This window comes from Puma concolor, chromosome D3, assembly GCF_028749965.1.
Source record: "Puma concolor isolate L17-30 chromosome D3, mPumCon1.1.hap2, whole genome shotgun sequence".
NCBI classification, from domain to species: Eukaryota; Metazoa; Chordata; class Mammalia; order Carnivora; family Felidae; genus Puma; species Puma concolor.
In genome coordinates, this window is record NC_141678.1 from 23,948,095 (window position 1) to 23,975,436 (window position 27,342).

General features: G+C 47.4%; 1 protein-coding gene across 2 annotated transcripts in view; it reads right to left on the reverse strand.

Annotated features, from left to right (window-relative positions):
• Positions 1-27,118, reverse strand: part of ZNRF3 (zinc and ring finger 3) — a 159,427-nt gene extending 132,309 nt beyond the window's left edge. For both annotated transcript variants that reach the window (XM_086682158.1, XM_086682157.1), the window contains exon 1: positions 26,524-27,118. In XM_086682158.1, coding sequence (XP_086538284.1) covers positions 26,524-26,823 — 300 coding nt within the window. In that variant the 5' untranslated portion in view covers positions 26,824-27,118. The remainder of the gene's footprint in view (positions 1-26,523) is intronic.
• Between the last annotated feature and the right edge of the window lie 224 nt (positions 27,119-27,342).

Genomic DNA, 27,342 nt, shown 5'->3' on the forward strand with positions numbered 1-27,342 from the left:
TGGTTAGCACTGCTTTCATGGGGGTGAGGGGGAGGGTTGCATGTGCGTGTTCATGTTCACGTACAAGCGCCCATGTGCATGTGTCAACGGTCACAATTAAAGATGAATTTATTAAAGTTGCTGCTAAAACTTTACAGGCCTATTTTTAGCCTTTTAAATATTTCAGAAAATCATCAAAACCAGTTGCTAGAATGAATTCTATCTGGGAATACTGTAAGCAGTCCAGATACTCTCCTTGGTCTGTCTTTACCTGAAGCGAGTCCAAAAGACTCCAAGATGACAAGGGACCCCAAAATCACCTCATATGATGAAGACAGAGAACTAAGGGTCCCTGGCAAGCAGAAAACAAATTGTATTGGTTTTTCCCTGGTAGATGGGGTTGTTGGAGGATAACCACCTTCAAGGATCTAAAGGGCCATTGTGTCTTAGGTGGCTCTATGTTATGGACTGAGATATGTCACCCCAGAATTCATATGTTGAAGTCCTAGCTCCCAGGATCTCAGAGTGTGCCTATCTGGAGATAGGGTCTTTAAGGAGGTGATTAAGTTAAATCAGGTCATTAATCCAATATGGCATGTGTCCTTATAAGAAGAGACAATCTGAACACAGACAGTTACAAAGAGATCACACAAAGACACATGGAGAAGATGGCCATCTACAAGCCAAAGAGAGAGGCCTCAGAATAAACCAACTCTGCTGATACCTTGATCTCAGACCTGTAGTGTCCAGAACGGTGAAAAAATAAATTTCTGTTGTTTAAGCCAGCCAGTCTGTGGTACTCTGTTCTGGCGGCCCTAGGACACAAATACGCTCTAGAAGGCAGAACCGGAACCAAGGAGCAGAAGTCTGATTCAGTGTAAGGAAAAAGTTTCTGACAATCAGAGCCCTGCAAAAAGAGGCAAGGGTAGGAGGTATTGGGCTAAGCAGAGCCCCACCCTTAATGCAACAGCAGAGCCTGGGGTCTCATCAAAAGCTACAGAGGCAAGCCCCAGGCTGGGGAGGGCTTAGCTGCTGACAAAATCCATCAGGTAGGTCAACCCCAATTTAAAAAGTTAAAGAAACGAAAAGAGAAGGAAAGGAAAAGGAAAAGGAAAAGGAAAGGAAAAAAGGAAAAAGAAAAAGAAAAAGAAAAAGAGAAAGAAAGCCCTAAGTCAACACTATGAAATATGACACACAGTTGAAAGAGAATTTAAGCCCCTCATCTCGGAGTCTCCCCTTATAAGGCACCTCACAGGGGTACTATCTCAGCCCTGCTCAAGTCACATTCTTCCTACAGGCAACTAGAGCCTGAAGAACATATTTAATCTTTTGTGCATTAACCAAGGTAGACAAACCTGAAAAATGCACAACCATTCAACTCAGCCCAGCACCTCCAAGGCAGAAGGCACCCCAAACCCAGCAGCCAAACCCCCACAGCCTAAGAGTCAGAGTCGGGGAGGACAGCCATCCCCAAACCCCGGATACTGACAAGGCTGGCAGATCAGCCAAGAGCATTCTTCCAGAGACTTAAACGTGCATTTCACCCAACTCGCGGGGGGGGGGGGGGGGGGGGGGGGGGGGAGCCGAAGAGATTGTTGCCTGTGAACATGTGTTAAAAACAAGAGCAAGTCTAATGAAAAGTCATTTAGGGCTTCCCAACTGCCAGGACACTCCTCTATCTTATCTTCCCACCCCTTGCCAGGTCCCCATAGCTTGCTAAATCGCAACAGAGGCATGCCTTCTCCATCGCTACAGGACAGGCTGCTTGGGGCTGGTGCCGGGCTTGCTCTAGTGTCACACCCACTTGGAGGGTATTTCTGCTCAACTCCATGGATCACCCCGTCCCAGCAAAAACTAAATTACTCAAAAAGAAGCACTGTTTCTTGGTTCTTTTATACTATCATACTATACAGCTCCCCATCCCTTCACCCAAGTACAGAGAAGACTACAAGCCTACAGAGCTGAAATGGAAGAAACAAGTCCTATCACAGGTGAAAGGCATTCAGGCCACGGTGGTGATGACCATATCCCAGGGGCCCGTGGGAAGCGATAAGTTAACACTCTTAGCTTTCCATGAATGCAATTCAATGGGATACCAACTGGCCATGCACAGGCCCTACCCAACTTAATAGCAGCTAGCTACTAGAGTGGAATGTCCCCAGCTAGCAGGTATTTGAGAAAAGGAGTCCAGTGATCAAGTATATTTGGGAAATGCCAGGTTGAATAGAGTTCATTTAGACTCCTTTTCAGCAGGATTTCTCAGAGTCATTAATTCACTACTGTGCCATCTAAATCTCCAAGAGGGAATGATGATAAACAGCATTCTCAAAGTCAGCTCACCATAGAACCCTTTCCAAAGCATTCTGCAGGGCTGGAGTTCTTCAGAAGACACCTTGAGAAAAGCTCATCTTGAGGCATAATCCACAGAAATCTACATTTGGCCTTAGAAAGTGTACCTCTATTCTAATACAAGTGCACCCAAGGTCCTAAAAATTCACAACATTCCTAAGCCAAAATAAAACAAGCCACCCAGTAAAGACCCAAATCAGCAAGAGCTGGAAAACTGTGTCTGGGAGCCTAGACCATCTTTGTCAATCCCAAAAGAACTGTCTTACTGGAACAACAACAAAGGCAATGCAGCCTCAGCCTCTCTCCCCTGGAGTGTTTGCTCTGCACCTGACATCTTTCCTAGAGACAGAGAAGCAATAACTGAGTGCTTTGGTTGAGAGGAGAGCTCCTTGATCCCCAGATGTAATCCAGCACAGCTAAGAGATAAGGATCAAGCCTTTAAAAAAAAAACAAAAACATAAAAAAAGTTACTTAAGCAGAAAGGAATAAAGGTCACAAGGGGCTGAAACTAGGAGAGGGAGGGGAAGATGAAAACAAAATTAAACATTCTAGAGAAAATTCCGCCTGGCCCAGTTCATTTTGCACCTCTTGCCCTAAATAAAAAAAGCTGACTAGTGCTTTGGTCCTGGCTAGAGCAAGCAACATTTCTGGAACAACTTCACCTTGGTTACATATTTCTACATTAAACATTCCAAAGTTGCTAAAGGCCTCCCAGGAGCATCTGCTCCTGTTTCTCGGGAGGGAGTTAGTTCCTGTGGAAAGTGTTTGTTTAGTTTGATTACAACTTTGAAGAGGGGTAAGAATTCTGGCCCAGAAGAATTTAATGGCCGGGCACTTCTCTTACATAATTTGTAAACAAACAGAGTTTATCCCAGTGTGGCTCATTTGGCTCAATGGCTGGATTTAGGAAAATATATTCCTCATTCATCTGGGAGAAGCCACAGTAAGGCCTGTCAATAACCAGAAAAATGTCCAAACCAGCCAGTCACTCTATTGCCTAATCCTGACGGACCTTGAAATCTCTCTTCTGAAACCCAGGACTGTCAACAGATAGAGTCCCAACTTCAGTTATGGGTTATGGGCAGAACCTGAAAAGCAGCTGATGAATCGCTCCCCAGAAGTTTCTACACACTCGTGGTATATAAAAAAACCCTGGGGGGGGGGGGGGCGGCCACAACAGCAGATTTCCCCAAGGTGTCATGAAAGGTTGAGTGTATGGGTGGAGAGCAATTTGTTACTAATAACAGTTAAAGGCCAAAGTTGGCATGTAATTTATTTATCTTTAATAAAATGAATTCAAGGTTGTCACTAGAACTTGTTACTTACTCCCTTACATTCCAGACTGCTCTCGGGGGTAGGAAAGCACAGCCCCTGACTGAGCCCCCAGGCTGCTGTGATTACAAACCATGCTGCTGGAGAACTCGAGGCCAGGGAGGTCATGTCATCAAAAATCTGGCCCTACACATGGACATCATCTACCACGCGTGGCTGTAAGATCCCCTGGTCTCTATAATAAAAGGCAAACACCTTTTGCTGGCATGCAGAACCCCTCCCCCAGTCCATCGCCTACTGGCCTCTGAAGTTCGCTTCCCTCCCAGATTCTCCAGTTTGAGTGATTCCCCCCTTCCTGTTCCTGCCCCGCAGGAAGCCCCTAAGCATACATATCCTCCCTCCAGGAATCTCACCCAGCCCCCACACCCAGTTTACAGATGTGGGGCTGAGGCTCAGTTTAGCTGGCTCCCATTTAAGTGTCAGATTGGGGAGCGGGTCAGGTCTCCTGTCTCCCAGCCATGGCCTCGCTTGGCCTCGCCTTCCTCCTTCCGCTGCCACAAGCACATTCCACAGTAGGCCACCTCCAGATCTACTAGAGAAAGCCCCACTGGATGCCAACCCAGCCTGGGTCGCAGCTTTCCCCCCACCAAGTGTAGGTAGGGGTGACTCCAAGCCCAGCCTTCTTTAAACCCGGGTGGAGGCCCACCCCCAGGATCTGTTCAGCATTTCTAGGTGCTTTTCCTCAGCCGTGGGCTCGTGGTCCTCAGCCCACGCACATTATAATGCCACCATCTCGGGGATACATTCCATCTTTCCCACTCGCCCATGAGCCCACCCCTACAGATAATCAGGAAGAAGCCCGCCGTGATTCTGTGAACACTATCCAGAAAATGTCATGCCCCACATCCATCAAAACGCTCCAGGAAAGAGGGCATTAAGCTTAGCCAGACACACCTTTAAATAACCAAAGCCTACTGCAGACTTCCTCGCCTTCATTCCGAGAATATAGGACCAAGACAAACCACAAAAAACAGCTTGGGATGGTTCAGATCCACGGGGGAGGACAAAGCACGAAGTTATTTCACTTTGTTCCCTCAGTACCTTCAGATCCAAAATCTAATGGAGATGCAAATTTCATCAAAATCATTGGGCAAATTAGGAAGTACATGTGCTAAAAAGAAGGTGCTTTTCCTTTTCGCTAAACTACATTTCTAGGAACCTAAGCACACAGATCCGATTTGCATAATCGTTCTATACCAGCAAGAGCAAATTTCAGTTTGACTGTTTTCTGAGAAAATTAGTACAGCGAAAACCATCCTGGTCTCAGGGCAGGGTCTGTGGTAGGGTTAGTTAACAAGCTGTCCAACAGGAAGCCCCCAGGACAGGTCAGTGCCTAGAGTCCTTGGCTCCTGGTCGCTGTCCGTTCCCAGAGGGCAAGTTTCCACAGACACTTCCACCAAGATCAGGAAGCGCTTCAGAGCTTTGGAAAGTGGTTCAAAACCAAACAGTGTTCTTCAGACAAATGTGCCTAAAAAGCCCAACTGAGCCACTAGGTCCTTGCCTGGGAACCAGTGATCCGCACTAGACCATTAACTTCATCTCTGCTTTCTGCCCAGACAGATCTAATCGCCAATTTAAAAAAACCCAAACGGTAATCACGGGTCCTATCACTGTATTATCAATGCAGGCTTTCCCTGTCTTGAGCAAAACAAATTGCATCTAACTGACCGCGCATCCAGCAATCCAGCTAAGCTGGGGGAAGGAGTACGAATGCGGAACAGATTTGCTCCCATTCCTAGTTCTGATGGGAGGCGGGGCAGACACATCCCGTATGACCTGGGGCAAACTTATGCTCCTTAAGAATTGCTGGAAAATGCACACATCACTACGTACAGGCCCCAGTGGTACTAATTCAACCGTCTTGGACTTCTTTCTGCCCAAATTTTGCTAGCTAGTGATGGCCCACTTATCCCCTCCAGAGTAGACTTGCACACTAATGGGTCACAACACTGCTTTGAGATGGGCTCCCAGGTGCTACTGCCTCATCCACAGCACTGCCAGCGTGCGCCCTGGACCAAGGGACAAAAGAATGCCACCAAGATGCCCACAAGAAGGTAAATAAGCATATGGGGTGCATGGCTGACTCAGTCAGTTAGGTGTACAACTTTGGATTTCGGCTCAGGTCATGATCTCACGGTTCATGAGGTAGAGCCCCGTGTTGGGCTCTGTACTGGCAGTGTGAAGCCTGCTTGAGATATTCTCTCTCTCTTTCCCCCCTCTCTGCCCCTCCCCAGCTCACTCTCTCGCTCTCTTTCAAAGTAAATAAATAAATTAAAAAAACAAAACAAAACATATGAAACTTGTCAGGGGTTCTTTGGAAAGAAATCTGGGCTTCGATTAATTCTCAGTTAACTCTATGGAACCAAGTGCAATGGCATACTGCCTTTCTCTCTCTCTCTCTCTCTCTCTCTCTCTCGTTTACCCTTCTTCTGAACTATCCTTTCAATCAGTTGCTGTCTTAGCTGAATATAAGCTACTTTTAATGTGAGGTTAAACATGCTACTTACAGAAAGCATGGGTACCAAAGCTGAATATAAATGACCCACTCTAGTGCTGCCCTCAAACAGAGATAAATAAAAAATTAACATTATTTTCATGGTCCAAAAGTAGTCAGAGCAACCTCTTAGTTTCAAATCAATAGTGTATTTAAAAAACACCCACTTCCCACCAAAAGCTCATGAATGCAACAAAAAAGACACAGAAATGACCTGAAATCTACCTTAGAGAAAGGCTTATTTGGGTTCGTAAGTATATAAGGACAGCAGCCCCACTGGCTTTCATCAACCAGTTCAACAAGTGAAAGTGTGTTAACCTCCATTCTGGACCGTACACTGTGGACAGGGAGAAAATTCTACCACACAGCCATCCTCACAGTTTGCAAAGGGGTGGGGGATGTGGAGAATGGGACTTAAGTTTCAAGACAGCCAATGACAGAGCAATGAAATTCTGCAGAGAAAAAAACAGGGTCTGTAATCAAATCTGAACATGGCGCTGGGCTGGAAAACCAAATCAAAGCAAAATCTTATCAACAAATCCCCATGGAACCAGACCATGAGAAGGCACGGACACCATCTGGGCACTGTGGGGAACAAAAGGATCACCACCTGCTCCCTCAGCAAGTTGCCTGTACATTCTCAAGGACCATAAAGCTCTCATGTACAAGAGACCAGAAAAATTAGGGGAAAATCAGATAAGATTAAAATAATAGTCGAAGGGACGGCACAAAGCAATGCAAGATAAACTGTCAAATGAAGTGTGGCTCTGCCATTTTGCATCTTGGGGTTTCTTGTGAAAATGACTTCAGGGAATCTTTCTCCAGGTGGCAATTAACATTTTAGCTCAAATTCCTCCAAGGGACAGGGAGGGGGTAGGGAAGTAATCAGTGTGACTCAAAGACTGCCTAGCTCGGGAGTAAGCACTCAAGACATATCTGCTGGGTGAAAGAATGTAAAACCCCAAGCCAATGGCTCTGCCCTAGGCCCCTGCTAAGCAGTAGCACATCTCTCCGCTGTAGCTGCCAAGTTTACCTGGTTTACCTGACAATCTGATAGCTGCTTTACCTGACTGTCTCTCCCACAGGACTGTGAAGTCCTCGAGGGTGACGATTCTATAGCAGCAACAGTCACCAGTGCTAACATGTATTGAACATTTACTGTGTAACTTACATATATTATCTCACTTAATCCTCACAGTCCTTTGAGGTACAATCTATACTGTCCCACGTTAGAAATGAGCAAACAGGTTCAGGAAGGTTGGGTGACCTGGCCAAGATCACAAGGCAGTGGCGGAGCCAGGATGCAAACACAGGCCTGTCTGGCTCCAGGGATGTGTTATCCATCCCTGTGTCCCTTGCATGGCGACAGCCTGGTCAGCTCTGACTCTCAGAACACAACACACTGCAGATTTTAGCTTCAAGAGGTTTTCTTAGCTGTAAGAGGTTAGCGGATCACCATTGGATTTGCCAGCCTCAAACTGCCTTACGGTGAGGTTATAAACACACTCTTGAGATCCAGGTCAGCTCTCCATTCGCTAGCTGTGTTAAGACCCCTCTGCAGGGACGCCTGGGTGGCTCAGTCGGTTAAGCATCCAACTTTGGCTCAGATCATCTTGCGGTTCGTGAGTTCGAGTACCACATCAGGCTCTGTGCTGACAGCTTGGAGCCTGGAGCCTGCTTCAGATTCTGTCTCTCTGCCCCTCCCCATCTTGTGCTCTGTCGCTCTCTCAAAAATAAATAAACATTAAAAAAAAAAAAAAAAAAAAAAAAAAGATCTCTCTGCACCCTGGAGTCCTTACTTAAAAAGAAGAGGAATAAAACCTCTGTTGTTCAGAATCCTCTCGAAGATCTAGTGAGACAGTGGAAAGCCCCAAGGACAGTGTCTAACATGGTATTCATTCACTCTAATGTTTCACCAACCACCTATGTGACCTTCAGCCCTAACAGGCTTCCATGTAATAGGAGGCAGAGCCAGCAATGATGGCGGCAGCCATGGAAAGTTCCGGGCTTCTGTCAGACAGGCCCAGGTAAGTAACAACAGCCCAGAGTTCAATAACTTGGATTGTGTCACAAGCAGAATGTTTACCCAGAGTCCAGGCTAGAGAATCCACCGTCCTCTGTTCTGTCATTTGTTTTGATTGGTACAAAGTTTTCTTTTCCTTTTTCTTGATGGTTTAACAAATCTGCATCGCAGCTCTGTTTTTCCCATCGCTGAGACTGAAGTCTATGATTCTCTATTACTTTCAGCCAACAAGTCTAGCAGAGCCAAATGGAGCAAGCCTACAAAGATCAGGAGAGAGTACTGTCTATCTGTGTTTCCTGCCCCAGCTACGGCACTATCTGCTGAAGTTACATTCTAACATAACTTGCCGAGGCCTGGTCAACGTGCGCAGGCAGAGGAGGACATCACAGCCTGGTCATCCATAAAGAGACACCTCCACACACATTGCCCGGATCTCCACACTGATCTGAACGCTTTCAGGTCAGCCAGAGAGCAGATTCCTGAGCCAAATCCGAAAAAAAACTCAGCCTCTAGAAAGTCAAGGGACAAACAGAAGTGTCTTGAGCAATCCCAAGCAGGCAGGATGATACAGAGAGGTGGCCTTTACCAAAGAAGCTAAAGGAAGGGTCAACCTTGTGTGAACGCAGCCAAAGAGCCTTCGCCAAAGCTGCAAAGGAAACAAAAATAAACCAACAGGATAAAAGGAAGGCTGTTGCATGAGGAAGAACTTTTGCTCTAGTTAAAAAAAAAAAAGAGAGAGAGAGAGAGAAGAAAAGAAAAGAAAAAGAAAGCACACACTGAAATGATCTAAAGCTGCCTATAAATATTTGGGAACATCAAAGGCGGTCCTGTTAAATTAAAAATGCTGTCACACAGATAGGAACTAGCCTCTAGCACTGCCAGCTTCAACATGTGAGCCTGTGATCTGAGGAGTGAGGGCTCAGCTCCTCAAGAAATCTGATTCACTAAAGAAAAAAGTGAGCGAGCAGTTGAGTTTTAATAAGGGCATTAAATACCTTAGGAATGAGCTAATTAGGGTTTAACTCTTTCAAGATTGTCCGGGCTCTTAAGAATGGTGTAAAGTAAAAGCTCCCTCCAGAATCTAGTTAAATCGGCCTCGAAACCTGCAATGTAAAAGAAAAGTATTAAAATAGCACCTTAGGACTTCAAAGCTGGTAAATCCCACCAGGTCCCCTCAGACTGTTGGCAGAGTCCGAGTGCAGAGAAAAGAGGACGCTAACTCAGAACCGTTCTCTGAGGTGAGGTTACAGCACTTGTTTATTTAGAGGCTTTTTTTTTTTCTCCTACTTGAACTAGATAAGAGCGAGCTCACTCTCTAATACCAGGTTCATGCTGCCCTATGAGTCTGCCCTTCACCCAAGTCACTTTGAGGGTGCTGAGCAAGAAGCTCTCCATCTACCCACCAGGCGACCTTCCTTGCGTGCCACACGAGAAATTACAGCTGAGCCTCTGCGGACACGCTCAAGGTCACTACGGGAAGTCACCCAACAATTTCCCTACATGCATTCTGGATCAGAATCCTAAGGAAACCGGGAAGAGTCCCCAGTTAGGAAAGTTCCATCAGGACAGCAGATCCTTTCAGGAGCAAGACTCTTGGGCCTTGACATAGAACGAAGTGTAACCTCAGAGACAGCAAGGAGAAAAGCTCACCTGCAACAGAAGGAGAAGGGGCATCATCTTTCCATCACCCAGTCTCAGGAATGTGAGAGAAGCGGGTAGACAGAGATGAAAACTACCTTCTCCATTCAAGGAGAGGAATGCACAGCCCAGTCTTGGCAGAGGGTGGTGGGGGAAAGTAAAAAAAAAAAAAAAAAAAAAAAAAAAAACCTACAATGCACTCCTATCATTCCCATTTTTAGAAAAAGTCAATGTGTCTAATTTGAGGGTTAAGATTAATAAAGTATTTGCTTTGGCAAAATTGCACACTGGATCAAACCAAGTGCTGAAGTCACTTGTGCTTGCCACAGGCCCCACATAATTAGGCCCCCAGAGCACAGCCTTAGTATATCACAACATTCCACGTGCCCTGGCCGGATCCAGAGGAGCAATCAACCACCCCGCTTTCCTTCAGAGCAGTGGTGCCCGTATGCAGGCCATGTGGCCTCAGGAACAACAGACAGGCTTGCCTAGAAACACAGCCTCCTATACACACAACTTGCAGTTCACATGTACGTGTGTGCGCATGCGCACACGTGCCTGTCCGAAAGAGCGGAGCTCAGGGTCGGGATGATGATCTAGCTGCAGGGTGTAGGGGTGAGCAGACGAAGCAGCAGCACAGCGTACCTCCTGGGAAACAGGTGAAAGAGGGAACCGGGGCCCAGGGAGGAACAAGCAACCTGAGCCTCTTGCACACTCTGGGGAGCCCCTGGGCCCCCACCTGGGGAGAAGAGATAACGGTCTAAGTGGTCAGACACTGAGTGTGTTAAAAAAAAAACAACCCCATTTTACAATTTCTTCTCAATGACTAGCACCTTTGGATTCTTTCCACTTGATAAGCCACTCTAGAATAAAAATTTAGAACGACAGCACGTTAGGTATAGGTGAGGACCGACATAAAACGATGTAGGCTATTTTCTTCATCATCAGCCTCACTGTCACTAAACACAAATTGTGTGCTGTGAGTACCTCATTTAACCCTCACAACATCTCCAGGGGAGACTTAGCTCCATTTTACAGATGAAGAAACAGACACCCAGGGAGGCAAAGTCGCGTTTCCACAGCAGGTAATTGGGTTCAAACCCAAAGCAGTCTCTCCCATCAGCAAAGGAAATCCAGGACCACTCCTTCTGCAAAATTTACAACATGCTTTAAGGAACGTGGCAAACTTTGGGTACCTACATAGCGAAGCTGAAAGCTGTTGCTCCCAACAGCCATGTCAGTGTTCGATGACACGGAAGTGTCCTCCCACTTAAGTGCAGTTGGCTCAAGGTTGTAGCTGTAACACAGAACTAAGGAGAACTTACACCCAAATCAGGTTAGAATCCAAAAGTTAAACTGTAAGTTTTTCTTAGGAATACACGTGTATCTTCTCCCATACAATGGTGGTGTCACTTCTGCTCCACAAAAGCCTACCCATGTAATTGCTGAGGTCCCCAAGGTTTGGGGACCCCACTCGAGTCAGCTCATCTCTTGAGCTAACACAAAGCAGAAAAGCGGCCAGAGCAGAGATCAAGAATCTGCATACTAGGGCACCTGGGTGGCTCAGTCGGTTGAGCATCCGACTTCGGCTCAAGTCATGATCTCACAGCTCATGAGTTCGAGCCCCGCATCGGGCTCTGTGCTAACAGCTCAGAGCCTGGAGCCTGCTTCCGATTCTGTGTCTCCCTCTCTCTTCTGCCCTCCCCCTCTCGCGTTTTCTCTCTCTCTCTCTCTCAAAAATAAATAAACATTAAAAAAAAATTATTTGTAAAGAATCTACATACTAAACTCCCTATGTGCCCCTGATATCTTGTTTCCCAGTGTTACACAGAATTCTAACCATCACGGTTCCCTGGTTTTCTAGGAATGGACAAAAATCAGAAACAGCATGTAAGAATTGCTGAGAGAGAGGCGAAGAGAGAATAACACAAAGGTGCCATATCAGCCCACAGGGAGATGGCCTCATGCAATGAACAATTCCAGGGGGTGCCCCAATGTATCTGGGGTCCATATTATGACCAATTTACAGCAAATGAAAGCCACGTATCTTGAGGAAGTAAAGCTGTTCCTAATTCACACAAGACCCTTCAGGCTGGAGTGGGGAAATATCAAAAGATTGAGACACCAGCCCCACCCTGAAGGAGGATCCAATCTAATGGGAGAGTCACACAGCTGACCCCAAGTCAGCAAAGTCTAAACGTGTGGTCAGCCTCCCTTCTGAATTATTAAGTTTCTACTGGGGGGTGGGGGTTGTTGCTTTTTTTCTATTTTGAGCCTTGAAGGCAAGCCCCCACAACACAAGACTGCCTGAGCTGTTGAGCCTGTGAAAGTCCCAGCCTCCTCCAGTAGCTCAGCTCTCCTTCTGTCCAGAAATGCTAGGACGACTCAGTCAGTTAAGCGTGTGACTTCGGCTTAGGTCATGATCTCACGGTTTGTGGGTTTGAGCCCCATGTCAGGCTCTCTGCTGACAGCTCAGAGCCTAGAGCCTGCTTTGGATCCTTGGTACCCCACCCCCTCTCTGCCCCTCCCTCTCTCTCTCTCTCTCTCTCTCTCTCTCTCTCTCGCTTTCAAAATTAAATAAACATTGGGGCGCCTGGGTGGCGCAGTCGGTTGGCGTCCGACTTCAGCCAGGTCACGATCTCGCGGTCCGTGAGTTCGAGCCCCGCGTAGGGCTCTGGGCTGATGGCTCAGAGCCTGGAGCCTGTTTCCGATTCTGTGTCTCCCGCTCTCTCTGCCCCTCCCCCGTTCATGCTCTGTCTCTCTCTGTCCCAAAAATAAATAAACGTTGAAAAAAAAATTTTTTTCAAAATTAAATAAACATTAAAAAAAAAAAATGCTAGGACAGCGGATGATGCCCACAAGTCCCATCCTGCTCCGCCAGCCTGGGCCCCATCTGGCTTACTAGACCTGATCAGTTCCCTTCCGGACACTTCACCGCACAACACCAGGCACCGCAGAATTACTCGTGCAAGACCACCATCTGCAAAGGGGCAAGCAGCATTCCAGTGTGGGGTGCCAGGGGCACATCCCTCCTCCTCCTGTCCTAACTCAGCCTGCCAAAGCTTAACAGCTAGGCATCTGAAGGTACCACCACTGGGTGATGGCATTCACAACCACGGTCTTTGTTGAATACAGGAGAATAAGTAGGGGAGAAGATAGGCCTTCCTGGGATGGGGAGAAGAGGGGAATGAAGATAAAGAGCTGGGGGACGGAGAGTCCCCCAACCATCCTCTGCCTCATTCTTCTTTTCCTCCCCTTTCTCTAATCAGCCGTCACTAGGTTAGAGTTATCAGAGGGCAAGGGATGTTGGCAGGGCGTGAGAGGAGGGGGTTGGTAATATTAGGAGATAGGAGATTCCCTATTTACCTTGCAGCAAGTAGGGAAGACATCTACACATGGAAGATCCACCATAGAACTTCCACAGTTTCACAAGAGGACCATTAAAACAGCCTTGCAAAAGTAAATTAAGAAAATTAATTAATGTTATCTAAGCATGTAGTTGAGAATTCTAGAGTTTTCCACAACATCTTCCTACAGGGGCACCTATGGGGAATAATTTCACTTAGAACATTCAAAACTCTTCTGCCCCCATCCCACTGCTGTTTTAGAGCCTCCCCCTTCCAAAAACAAGGTTGGCATGGCAACCCCGGCACCAGTCACCGTGGTCCCTAACCACATCCGCCAGGGCTTGGCATGCTGAGGCGTGTGCCAACTCCGTTGTCTGTAGGGCACTCCTGGCCACAGTGCACAGCAAGCTATAATCAAGTCAGAAACCATCGCATTCGTATAGAACTCGGCTCAACATAAATATTCATTAAATGTGAAAACCTATGGTGATGCAATCTTGAGACTGCAAATTTAAACACAAGAGTCAGGAAATGCAAAAATTACCACTGCCACTGCAACTTGAAATCACCCACATGGCACATTTAATGCCACAAGCGAGTTTCTATGTGTCCTAGGCATTTAAACCTAATAACACCAAAATTTCAAAACTACACATTAGGTGCTTGTTTAGTTCCCTGGATGACATTCACTAATAGGCATTGGAACATTTCTGGAGTGGATATGCCAGGAAGGGGCACAGAAACCCTCTACTATAAGTGAAATATAACACATCATGGGTACACTCTAGAATCTTCCAGACAGTCCCAGGGCCCATATAATAGCCACTATTCCACAAAAACAGCAACAATAACCAAAACAACAACAACAACAACTCAATATGCCAACATGTACATAACCAAGCAATAATTCAATAATTCCCATATGTTTATAGTGGGCCCCATAAAGAGTAGAAAATCGGGGCGCCTGGGTGGCTCAGTCGGTTAAGCGTCCGACTTCAGCTCAGGTCACGATCTCGCAGTATGTGAGTTCAAGCCCCGCGTCGGGCTCTGTGCTGACTGCTCGGAGCCTGGAGCCTGTTTCAGATTCTGTGTCTCCCTCTCTCTCTGACCCTCCCCCGTTCATGCTCTGTATCTCTCTGTCTCAAAAATAAATAAACGTTAAAAAAAATTAAAAAAAAAAAAAAAGAGTAGAAAATCAAATGTTTATTAAATTGAAATTTCAATTTCTTCCACACAAAGCCTGCTGGCCTCTTTAGAAACACTACTGTAGTCCTTTAAAACTCTGCTTTCCACCCAGCACTTAAAACACAGGATCAAGGACCATGCCAGACAGTCCAAATGAGGTAACAATATGGTACAAATTTAAGTAGGGACGTAGGGACCCATATACAGTTGCTTCTGATGGGTCATACTGGAGTTACAGTATTGCTGTATACAGTTTTGCTATTCCTCAAAAGTACCAATTTTCTAAGTGCCACCAAAATATTATCCAAACTTAAATAAAACACACTCCCTAAAAGTCTACAGTCAGGCTGGGACATTCTCTTCTCCAGCATGCTTTGGACAATGTACCCAGGTAGTTGCATGCCAGGCTGGAAAGGAGTTAAGAGAAGGCATCATCCCCTTGCCCACATCTCCTTTTCTAGCTTCCTGGAGAGCAGGGGCAAGGTGAAATTACTGTGAGTCTGGTCCATCCCAACTGTTTGGAATAGCCCTGGGACACACCCATGTCTACAAGCTGCTTGTGAATTGTTTCTACAATCATAGAAAGTTCTCCCTCCAAAAAAGCCAAGTCTTTTTCTGGCCACGCTAATATCCCCATCACTATGCTATCCCCAAGTATTATGATCTAGAAAAAAGGATTTCAATTCAGTAAATATTAGAGAGCTGTACTGCCAGGCAATAGGGGGGTGAGTAAGGCGCAACCCCCGCCTAGTGGGAGCTGTGATCTTGTGGGGAAAGGAAACCATTAACAAGAGGACAACTACAATGAGGAATTTAAGACCAGCTGCCAAGTGAAGGAAGGAGTGCTTGGGTTCAAAGGAATGCACTGGTGGAAGAGGAAACGTGTGATGGGAAGGACTGGACATGTGGCCCCTGAAAGCAGGGAAGGAACCAACCGCAGAGGAGAGGGCACAGAACATGGAGGCACAGAAATGTATTACAGCAGAAGGGTGCTCAGAATGAACGGCGCAGACGAAGGAAAGCCCAGGACCCATTCAGGGAACAAAGGTGGAACACACAGGACCCAGGTCTGCAGCCCAGAAGCGGCAAGCGGACGGGGGCGGACAGGATGGTGCTGGAGGGACTGCCCAGGTCACCCATGTGCTCAGCTGGGTGGTTAACAGTGGGATGGTCCTGAAAGATTTTGATCAAGGTTGGGCCGAGATCAAAGGTTACTATGGAAAGATGAGGCTGGTGGGGGGAGGAAAAATGGACTCCGAGAGTGAGAACGTGAGGCAGGGAGACCTGCGGGCAGCCTCTGGCATGAAGAGGTAAGGTCAGCGAGGAAAGAGGAAATCGAGCACCATCTTGAGTACACCATTTCCCTTTGACCTGGTCACAGGCTACCTTGATTTCGATTTTGAAAAGGCTTTGCAAGTCAAGCTTGCGACATTCTTTACATGCCATTGGCTGTCTGCTTACCACGGACTCCAGCACCGAGGCACGTTCTGAAAAGATGACAAATCTCCGGGTACTCTGTGTCATGTCCCCAAATTGCATAAAGGGGCTGAACACACATGTAAAATGGGGTTAAGTAATAGTGTAAAACTAGGTACAAAGAAAAACACTCTATGTTGAGTATGGGACAAGCCTTGGCAACCAGGACAACCTGGCCGGCAGCTGGCCTTCTAGGGCAGAATCCGGGGAAGGCACTCCCAAGCTGCACGCTGAGACAGAAACAAGATAATACAGGTGAAAGTGCACTGGGGACCCTAATGCACCAGGCACATGAAAGATTTTCTGGAACTCAACCACCAAAGTGGGAGGCTGTTCTAGAAAGACCAGCACCGGGGAGCCCCAAGACCAGACTTCTAATCACAGCTCCTCTTGTGACCAAAGGCCCAAGGCCCTTGCCCCCAGTCCCCTCACTGTAAAAAGACAGCTGAGCCATAGCATTTTCAGGGTGCCCTCCAGTTGAAACAGTAACTCTAGAGGTCAAAAGAAACCAAGGAGCAAAAAGAGAGGCAGGACACAGATCTTCATGAAGACACAGGCCAAATGACTTCAGCCTTCGAGAAGAACAAGAGAAAATGGAAGCCCCTGTACCAAAGTAAAAAGAACACTGGTCACACAGGGCCAGGTGAGCCCTCCCCAGCAGCGAAACTAGAGCCTCATGGGGTCCACTGAAGCATCATAATGCCACAACAGGACATCAGGCACATTGGGTGGTTGAGGAAGGAAAGAAAGGAGACTCACCAAGCACAACTTAAACGCTTTTGGCTTCAGGACTTTCAGAGAAAGGCTGGCCAACTCTAGTGCCTACAGGGGCCAGGCGTGGGTCAAGGTAATTACCACTGAGCGAAGTAAGCCAAAGCAATGCAATGGAGACTGATGAACTTGAGGGCCCATGTCCCATCTGAAGGGCACGGCAGTTATCCCACGGGGCAGGCTAGGCTGTTGCCATGCAAAAAAGTGGACCTGATGTTGCCAGTCTTTTAATTTTTCAAGAAGAGCCAAAGCCCTAGATTTTGATGTAAAATTTCAAGATGTTTAACAGGGATCAAAGAAAATACCAGGAACCAGTTTCAGCCCTTGGTCCTGCTGTTTTGAATGCACCCCTGGTGAACCTGCGCTTGGCTCCACTCGCATGTCTGCCCAACGCCAACTAACGGCAGCGTCACTCTGAATCAAAGGACAGATTCGTAAGGCCTTTCTGAACCTGGCCTGTTCACAAGCAGAGAGCCTGCTCTATGGGAACACTGCGGGGCACAAAACAGTGAATGCAGGAGCAGCACCCTCCTGGGCCACAATCTGTCGCCACAGGATGTGCAGACAGCGCGGTGGTGCCTTCCTTGAGGTGTTCTCTAGGCCTCCCCGCACAGCCATCTGCCTGGACAGCCGCCCCGTCCCCTGCCCAGAACACAAGAGCGGCCTGCTGCTCCTGAATCACGCTCAGATACCTATGAGGGAGGACCCACGAACCACGCCAGGTACCTTCCCTTTGATACAGACATTAGTCATAACTCAGATCCTCGCGGGAGAGGGAAAAAAAGCCAGTATTTTACTATCCACTAAGAGAAACGGACAGACTTTCACTTGTAAGAAGTCGCCTTTGGGATTTTTTTTTTATTGTTGTTGTTATGCTACCTGTTATGAGCAGGAATAGGTGGAAACATGTATGCCAACCTGGCAGGGAGTATAAACTAAAACCACCCTTCTGCAGAGCAATCTGACAACACATACCAGGAGCATTCAAAATGTTTACACCACTTGACCCCATCCATGGTCCCAATTCTAGAACTTTATCTTTTGAAAATAATCAAGAAATACAGAACGGATGTTCCCCACAGCCATTCCTTAGAATAATGGAAGACAAGAGTATGCTACACAGACACTAAAAATGTTTCAAAGCATTGAGCAACAGGAAAATACTCAAGGTGGACAGAGCGTTATAAGCACCAGGTAATGCTTTCTCCAATTTTCTTTAGAATCCCTCCAAGCTCACATGAAAACGAGAGGAAAAGTTGGACCAGAACACAAAAGGTTAACAGAGGTTATCTTTAGGTAGTGGGATTCATTTTCTCCTTCATACTTTTCTAGAACTTCCAAACATTTTCCGATGTTTATCTGCAATAAACACGTATTATTTTTACAATTAAAAAATAAGTTACAGGGATGTCTGGCTAGCTCAGTTGGTGGAGCACGGGACTCTCGATTTCAAGGCTCTGAGTTCAAGCCCCAAGTTGGGTGCAGAGATTCCTTAAAAATAAAATCTTAAAAAAAAAAAACAGTAAGTTACAGGTGTTTTTTTTTTTTTTTAAAAGAAGATTTTGGCCCTGACTAGAAACAATGTAAAATTAATCTACTCTTCTGGGGCTAATTTAACTGCCCAAATTTGTATGGGAGAAATCACAGAAATGACATGCTTTATCAGCGGTGCAGAAAAGGTGATGTTTTTCTCTACACTGTATCCACCGTAGAGACTCAATAAATATCTGCTGACAAGTTAGCACACTCAAACTAAATTCAAGTAAAAAATCAAATTTTAATCAAATTCTTGCAGCACTGGATAGGCCCTTACACACACCCAACTGAGCATGACCTTTACTATTTTTTTTTAATTTTTTTTAACGTTTATTTATTTTTGAGACAGAGAGACAGAGCATGAACGGGGGAGGGTCAGGGAGAGAGGGAGACACAGAATCTGAAACAGGCTCCAGGCTCTGAGCGGTCAGCACAGAGCCCGATGTGGGGCTCAAACTCACGGACCGCGAGATCGTGACCTGAGCCGAAGTCGGACGCTTAACCGACTAAGCCACCCAGGCGCCCCAACTCTTTTATTTTTAACACACAGCAGCTTGGGCACAGAAATCCCCATTCCAACATACATTTTTAACATCAAACTGCTAGGATCCTCAAAGTATGCTTTTCACATCAAGTCTACACATTGAGTTTCTAAACAACCATCTCACAATGCTGGAGAGAGCAGGGGATTAATACCAAGTCTTACAACACATCTTAAGGGCAATAAAAATAAAATGCTCTCCCTTGAACCACAATAGGCCAGCTGACCTCATTCTCTTCACACTATCATGAGTCAACAGAGCTGCTAAAAGTCAGACTTTAAAACATCTCATTCAAGCTACAAATGAAACAAAGAACCTCTACTCTTTACCTCCTCCCTATCCTGTTTGACAGGTATAAAAAGGCACGTCTCCACAAAGGGGTTATCAGCTTCAACCTCAAAGGTGGGTAAAAACGAGTCGGAAAAGGCCAGAAGGCTCAAATCCACATACTCTGTCATTACATACGTGTTTCTTCAGAATGGGTTGCCCAGACCTACACTTTGCAGCCTGGCCTGGGTGTTCCCTCAGTATCCTGTCCTACCACACAAGACTTGTGCTTTGCGTGCTGTCTGTCCCCAACACTCAGCTGCCTGAGGCCAGGGACGGTGTCCTGTGACCTCACCTCGCCCAGGGCCTGGTGGACAGAAGGCAGCAGTGGATACCTGTCCACAGAAGGAATACAGCACCCATAGAGAGTTTTAACAGCCAGGAGGATGGAATGAGCAGGGAGAATCCACAGCTCTAGGCTCTTAGAATCTTTTATTTCATTTTATTTAAAGAGAAGCTATTTTTTTTTAATGTTTATTTATGTTTGAGAGAGAGAGTGCGAGCAGGGGAGGGACAGAGAGAAACGATCTCTCAGAGGCAGAGCATCTGCCAGCGCAGAGCCCAACGCGGGGCTCGAACTCACGAACTGTGAGATCGTGACCTGAGCTGAAGTCAGACACCTAACCCACTGAGCCACCTGAGAGCCCGGCTTTTACAATTTTTTATATCAGATAGTCAGGGAACATGGAGTTTGTGCAATGTAAGAAAGGGGCTGCGTGTGGGGCACAACCTCTTTGGAGAAAGCGATGGAGACTTCGACATGGCTCTAAAAAGTCAGCCACCGGGCACCTGGGTGGCTCAGTCGGTTAAACGTCCGACTTCGGCTCAGGTCACGATCTCGCGGTTCGTGGGTTCAAGCCCCGCGTCGGGCTCTGTGCCGACAGCTCAGAGCCTGGAGCCTGCTTCGGATTCTGTGTCTCCCTCTCTCTCTCTGCCCCTCCCCTGCTCATGCTCTGTCTGTCTCTGTCTCTCAATAAATGTTAAGGAAAAAAAAAATTTCTTTAAGTAGCTACAGGAAGGAGTTGTGTCTCACACCAGAAATCCCTTAGATGCCAGAACACCTGTGGCCATTCCGACTTTCCCAATAGCCAAAAAACAATCAAAGAGCCACTGAGTGACAGTTGTACACTTCAAGTCACTGGTCCCTCTTCCCAAATTTGGCCGATAGGCTCTTCATGGGAAAAACAAGTCGAATGAGACGTCTATGCAAGAAAGAGAGACGGAAGGAGGAGACAGATCTCTGTAAGTGTAGGGAGGGCAGATTCTCCGCTGAAGTTACAGACTCACTTATTGGTCAGTCATCCTGGGTTTATATCTGACTTCAAACTACACCATCAGTTCCCATAATCTCATCCCAAGCAGAAGCAAGTGCCAACTGAAGCAGTCTTGTAAAAACAGAAATGGCTTACAATCACACAGACCTGGGTTTGAATCTCAGCCCCACAACGGACATGCTCAGTAACTTAGAAAGTGACTTCATTCTCAGAGCTCAGTTTCCTCATCTGAAAACCTGGGACATGCCGTCTTAGCTCTCCCATGAAATGTGGGCACAGCACTGTGTCCAGAGACTGGCACACAGGAAGCACTTGGCCATCAATAGCTACCTTATAAAGCTCTGACAGAGGGAAAGACTGAGTGAGTCAAAATTTACATCAGAGGAGAAAAGCAACATTTAAACCCAATGCACAATTTAATTCCCCAATTATACACCTGACCCTAAAGCATGCTTCTGCATCTGCTCTCTCTGGCATACTCAGCCGAAATGCAGCCAAAAATGACAGAAAGCCTCCAAGCCTGGGAGTCTGGAGACCCGAACAGTTATCAGGTCATCTCTACCTCACCACATACCCTGGTCAAGGCACTTCACTTCTCTGGATCTCCTTATCTAACACATTAAAGGGCTGAATCTGTTCTTCTGATTATCAAGATTGATTTAAATGTCATTTTTGTCATGAACCATAAATCCACATTCCCCAGACTTGGGAAACACCGACAGGAAGCAAAGTTTTCACATGGCACATATTCAGGTTAATGATGATTCTGAATTCCAAGCCCCGACTGTTATTTCCACAGACACTAGGGCTTGGCTATGAACTATTCTCCATGGGTTTGTCCATCCGTAACAGCTGTCCACATTAGAGCTTTCTCAATACTCAGTGTTTTGTCAAGTAAAGAACGTCTACAGACCCTTATAATGCCACGTATCCTGCCCCTTAACATGCGTGCACACAGGTTACTTGCATACAGCCTGGAGTAATCATACCAGTGGTCCACCACAACCAGAGAGACATCCATTCTTGCCATCTAATGCCAAGTAACTTTCTGGAAATAACAACCAAAAAGGAAAGATAATCCCAGAATTTATTAGCCAAGCCAAAGGAAGTTACTCATCAATTAATCCAAGCCCAGTAAGACCCACTGCCTGCCTGATATCGATTCTAAATCCATCATTCAGTCACGAAATAGTAAGTGTCTGACAAGTGGCAGACACTGGGGACCCAGAGATGGATCCAGGGATGAGCAAAAATAAACAGACCATGCCCATGGGGTCAAGGTCCACAAGAGAAGGTGTGAGGGGCTGTTCAAGGCATTTCAACATCAAAAGATGCTCCATTTCGTTTTCCAGTAAATGATGAGAAGGAACACATTTACAATCTGCTCTCGCACATGCTGCATTCAGATCGTCACCTTCTTGCACTCCACCCTCTAGATGCAAAAAATTCTTTGAGTCACCATTTTCTCACTTCACCCAAGGATAATGCGTTTAACTAGTACCAGATGGATGCACAGGAGAGAAGTTATTCGTTACAGACAATGGATGTCTTAGGAACCAAGGGCTCAATTCTGTGGGGAAACCCACTTGGGAAGGATTATCATGCATCCATACACATCTATCACTATGAGCGACTGTGGACTCCAAAAACAATATGGGGTCTGGTATAAAACAGAGTTTTGGTAAACATTTATTGGATGAATATGCTCCACGGAGACACACAAACCTGGAGACTTCTCTACAACTCTTGCCAGCCTGGGTCCCACATCACTCCAAATTCTTAGTAATGATGAGTATCAGATTAGTGCTTCTCTTTTTCCTCTTGCGGAGGAGGGGCATCACAGAACCCCCCAAGAGGCAAAATTGTGTACCTTCTCAGGAAAACAGAAGTGCACATACACAGGTGCAGGTGCATGTAATTGTGCGCATAATTTCAGGGGTTCACAGGCCCTCTCTAGAAGTCTGTGACCCTCAGGTTAAGAACCCCTATACTAGATTCTTAGAAATGAGACTCAATTAATGTCCAAATCTAACCAGCCACGTTCGATTTATTTGGCAAAAATACGAGCAAAGGGGCCAGACGGGCCTGGGTTTCCATCCAGGTTTTATCATTTGCCAGCTACGTGAGGTTCGAGAAGTCACATCGCCTTTCTCGGCCTCGGTTTCCTCGTCTGTAAAATGGGTTAAGAGTAGTTGCTAATTCCAGTTAAAGTCAGGAGGAGATGAGCAAACGCACGACGTGCTTGGCACGGTGCCCTGTATGCACAAGATGGCGGCCATCACCACTTTCCCTCTAGTCTGCGGAATCTACGCTTGCCTCCCGCTACCATCTGCACCTCCATTCAGAGCTGCATTAACAGCTCCCATGGGATCTTAGGGAACAAGGCAGAAAATGAGAGCCCCTGAGAATTCATGAGGTCACAAAACATAGCCCTAACGTTTTCCCCCAAATCAACTGCTTGGTTTTAACCTATGAAGGCCCTTCTGACAGACAGTCGACGATCTCTTTCTGTGTAAATCCAGGTCAGCTGCCAGCACACAATTGTTCTATTAGGCCAAGTCAATTTTTAGAGGCAGGCCTGTTCACTTCAAATGGAGATGAAAAGCAAAGTGTTTGATCAAATACCGAACTGCAGAACCACACTGACAGGGAAACAAGGCAGAGGAATTAGTTTCCTAAAATTATTCTCTGTGATACCCTTGGTTAATATTGGATATTTAAGGATGTCACTCAGCCCTTCTGACCTACCACCCAGCTTCCCCCAGCTCCTCATAGCTAAAGGCACTGGCTTGGGTCTTAAATGTTCTCAGCTCGCCTCTGCTTTCAAGACCATTCAACACTTAACCCAGGCTCCAGAAAGGCCAATTTTAAAGTTACACAAAACCTATCATTCAGACTCCTTCTACAAATGAATTTCTCAAGCCTTTCTAAATATTTGACTTCAAGGGAAAAAAATGCATTTCCACTTTAAAACAATCTTTCATCTCTAGCGATGCAAATTTTCTTTGTTTGTTTAACCAATCCAGATACCACCAGCCAGTGTTTAATCAGGCCTTTATTTAACATCGCTAACCATGTGAGTTGCACAGCCAAGTCTGAAAGTTTCAGATAATGATCTCATAATAGCAACAAATTGGTTCAAAGATGAAATATGTATCAATATATCTAAGAACCCTTTAAAGTTCCACACTTTAGAATGACAGGGCTGTAATTAATTCCTCCAGCATTCAGACTGTATGCCTGACATTCTTACAAGCAAATGGATTTCAATGCTGCATGAATAATATAATTAATAGCATTTCATATCCACATACTGTTTTCACAGCTTTCACAGATGAAGATGTCAAAAAAAAAAAAAAAACAACTCTCTTCTTAACAGAGCACACTGGTGACCTTGGGAAAGTTATTTAAGCCTAAAACGCACAAGCAGAGAACCAAGAATCCTGTGACTAATCCCAAGGTTTGAATTACTATCTCACTCTGACACTGACACACACTGACACACACACACACACACACACACACACACACACACACACACACACACACACATTCTTAACCCAGTCTCCCCCTCCCCTTCCATGCAAATGACCAAACAGGTACTCTAATTAGAAGTATCTGGGGCAAACCAGACTGTGACAAGGTATCTCCTGTCACTGTATATAATAGGGAGGGGGAAAAACAGTAACAAACCAATTTCCTATCTTAGAACACTTAAAGTAAAGAGACTCCCAAACAGATCTTTTTTTCCCCTTAACCATGAACAACAATGCTACCGAACCCCACTGGAAAAAACAAAACGCCATGTTGCAATGCTACTATTAGGTTTTAGTTATAGGAGAATGAACTCTGCTCTGAAGACCATAAAATATTAAATAGCAAATCACGCAGGGTTATCTTAAGACAGTAAATAAAAGGTTTGAAAAGTTCAACAAGGCGCGTAGAAAACATGATTAATCTGAAGCTGAACACCAATGTGTTCCTTCTACATTGTCATTTTTCATACAAAATGTTACATTCCCTCTCAGCAGTCCTGAAACACCGGCTTTCCTTACAAAAACATTTTTCAGGGCTGACAGGGGCCACACCAGTTACTTCAGTTGAGCAGTATTCAAATAACTAATAAAAACATGCCAGCCTCTGTATACACACAGCCCTGAAAGCCATGCTGAGTTCCCTCCATCTGGGCACCCATGAGGTTCAGCGAGTAGGCCCCTGCAATAAAGTTATTAAAGATATGGAGAACACCAAGAAATGACTATTCAGACAGCTCAGATAAACTCACCAACACTGTGCAGTTATAAAGGAATTAAGGACACCTATTAGTGATTGCTTAACAGGTCAACTTATTAAATACCATTTAAGTCATTTTTCTTTACTTAGCAATTGTTGACTGAATTTTTTTTTTTTTTTTTTTTTTGGCTAGGCTAATGGACTACAAAAGAGATAAGCACTTCAAAAAGATTCAAAAGGGAATAGATTCCTTCTGCCAAATTCACACATTCTCTCTACTCACAAGGATAAAATAGCTACAAACGGTGTGTTTAAACTGCTAATTTTGTATTAAATGGTGAACCCAAGATTATCTCCAAAGCACAGCACTACCCATAATGGATAGCCAGCCAGACAAACTACGGTGGAGAAAGAGTATAAGTTAAAACACTGCAGATAAAAATCACAAACTTCAGAAGTCTCCTTCAAATAGTGAAGTGCCACATTAAAACATCTTTTCTCTTAGAAGGCTGTAAATCAAACATTTCTAAAGCCATCAAGGCACACTGAAAGCCTCAAAGAGGAGTTACAAGGAGCAAGCTTTAAGATCCAAACTATTCTTGAAGGCTGCAACTGAAATGTGTAGGAATCTTCAATAGACCATCTTCTCTAAAGCTTATAAACTAAAGGCCATAATTATAACATTAGCAAGGAAAAAAGTGCAAAAGCCTTTAACATATGTAGTCACAGGACTCAAACATGTGTTTCCCCTTTTATTTACCCTGCAGAAGTTTAAGATGGGGATAAGAGCTCTGTGAGGCAAGGCTGCTGATTAATCTCTTGGCAGGGATGCCTCCCCCAGCTTTGTAAGGACACACCTCTAAGGAGCCAAGTTGCACAGCTCCCTGCCTACCCACCTAGGGCTCTGAGTATGCACCGCGGGAGGAGAAAGGAAGAAGCTGCTATGCAATCATCCATACGCTTCCCTTCTCTTCATTCATAACTCATCCAAGAGTAAAGCACAGAAGGCCCAAAGCTTAGAAGTCTGCAGACATCCCATCGCCTCCAAAAAGGCTCCAAAACAAGCCAACCATTTCAAATCGCCCGCATCCGAGGCATGCATATTAACCGCCCTAAGTGGGCTGGCAGTCTACTAACAAGCTGATAAAATCATAGCCAAGGAAGCGGGAAGGCATCTACCCAGCTCAGCGACCGCAGAGGCTTCAGCTCGGCCCCACCTCCAACGTGTAGGCACAGCCTAAAGCTCTCCCCAGCCAGCTTCCTTTGGACACAGACCTCTCTCATTGGGAGCAAGGTGGGGAGGCCCTGTCAGTAAGCGACCCTGTCTCCCCATTTCCAGGCCCTCCGCAGAAGTCCTTGGCCCAGGAGCGGGCAGGCAGTCTCCCTCCCACCCTCTGTAATCTGAGGCACGCAGCGAAGGCTGCCTTCTACGGCCACTCCAGGGCACTCGCGATCCCCACTCTCCGGCCAGCTCCCCCTGCTTTCCTAGCCTGCTGCTGCTTGTCCACAGCCCTGCAGGGAGGTCAGCGCCCAGGTGAGTGAGGCTGGCGGCAGGTTCCAGAAAAGAACCTAATGGTGTACGGCCTCTCAGACAAACCTTGGCTACTCCCAAAAAGAACGTGCAGGGATGGAAAGCAAAGCCTGCAACCTGAAACAAGCCACCCCATCCTTCATCGCTCATCTTCCCAAAGTTGGCATTCAACAGGTAGTTCCAGGACTTCCACCTGAGGCAAATCGAATGCCCAACCGGCCCAAGGGGGGTCGTCCCAACGTGGGTACCAGACCCGGGGTCTCCCTCCCGCTCCCCCCGGACCCGCAGGAGGCCAAGCCCCCACGTGCGTTCGCCCCCCGCTGCGGCGCCCCGGAGGCCGCGTCCCGCCCGCCGGCCCGGGAAGGATGCCGCCGGCCTCCTCGCCGCCCCTCCCGCCCGCCCGCCCGCCAGCCCGCGGCGGGGTCGGCGGGCGCAGCCCCCGGAGCCATCTTGTGGCGGCGCGGGGCCCGGGCGGCGGGCAGCTACCTGCACGATCTCGCCCTCCGCGCTGAGCGTGGCCCCGGCCCGCGAGAAGCGGCCCGTGAGGCCGGTGGTGTAGGTGGTGTAGTCGCCGCTCGGGCTCGACTCGAACAGCACCACCTCCACAAACGCCGTCTCCTTGGCCCGCGCCGCGCCGGGCCCCGCGGCCGCCAGCAGCAGCCCGAGCAGCAGCGGCAGCGGCGGCGGCGGCGGCAGGCGGCGGCCGCGGGGGCCGCGGGGGCGGCGGCGGAGGCGGTGGCGGCGGCGGCCCGGGGCCCCTGGGCGCCCGCCCGAGCGCGGCCTCATGGTCCTGCGGCGGGAGGGCGCGGAGGGCGGGCGCGGCCGAGCATAGTCGCGGGCCGGCGGAGGACCGAGCGCTGGCGGACGCCTCACAGCCCCATCGCGGCGGCGGCGGCGGCTTTGTGGGTCGCAGGCTCGGCTCGGCTCCCCCGGCCGTCGCGCCGCGGCCCTTTCATCTGCTCCACGTGAGGGGTTATCCCCGCCCCGGCAACGTCGTGACCCGCTCTCCCCTCCCTCCCCGCACTCGACCGCCGCGGCCGCCGGGGGGGAGCGGGAAGGCGGGGCAGGCGCGGCGGGGGGCGGCCCGACGGCCGGACACGCCCCCGCTCTCGCCCCGCCCCCTCGCCCGCCCCGCCCCTCGCCGCCTGCGCCCCACCCCATTGTTCTCGCCCCGCCCACCGCCCACCGTCTTGCTCCGCCCCATCGTCCTCGCTCCGCCCCCTCCCCACAGTCCCTACCCCGCCCCCTCGTCCTCGCTCCGCCCTAACGCCCTAGCTCCACCCCTTCGTCCGCGCTCCGCCCTCG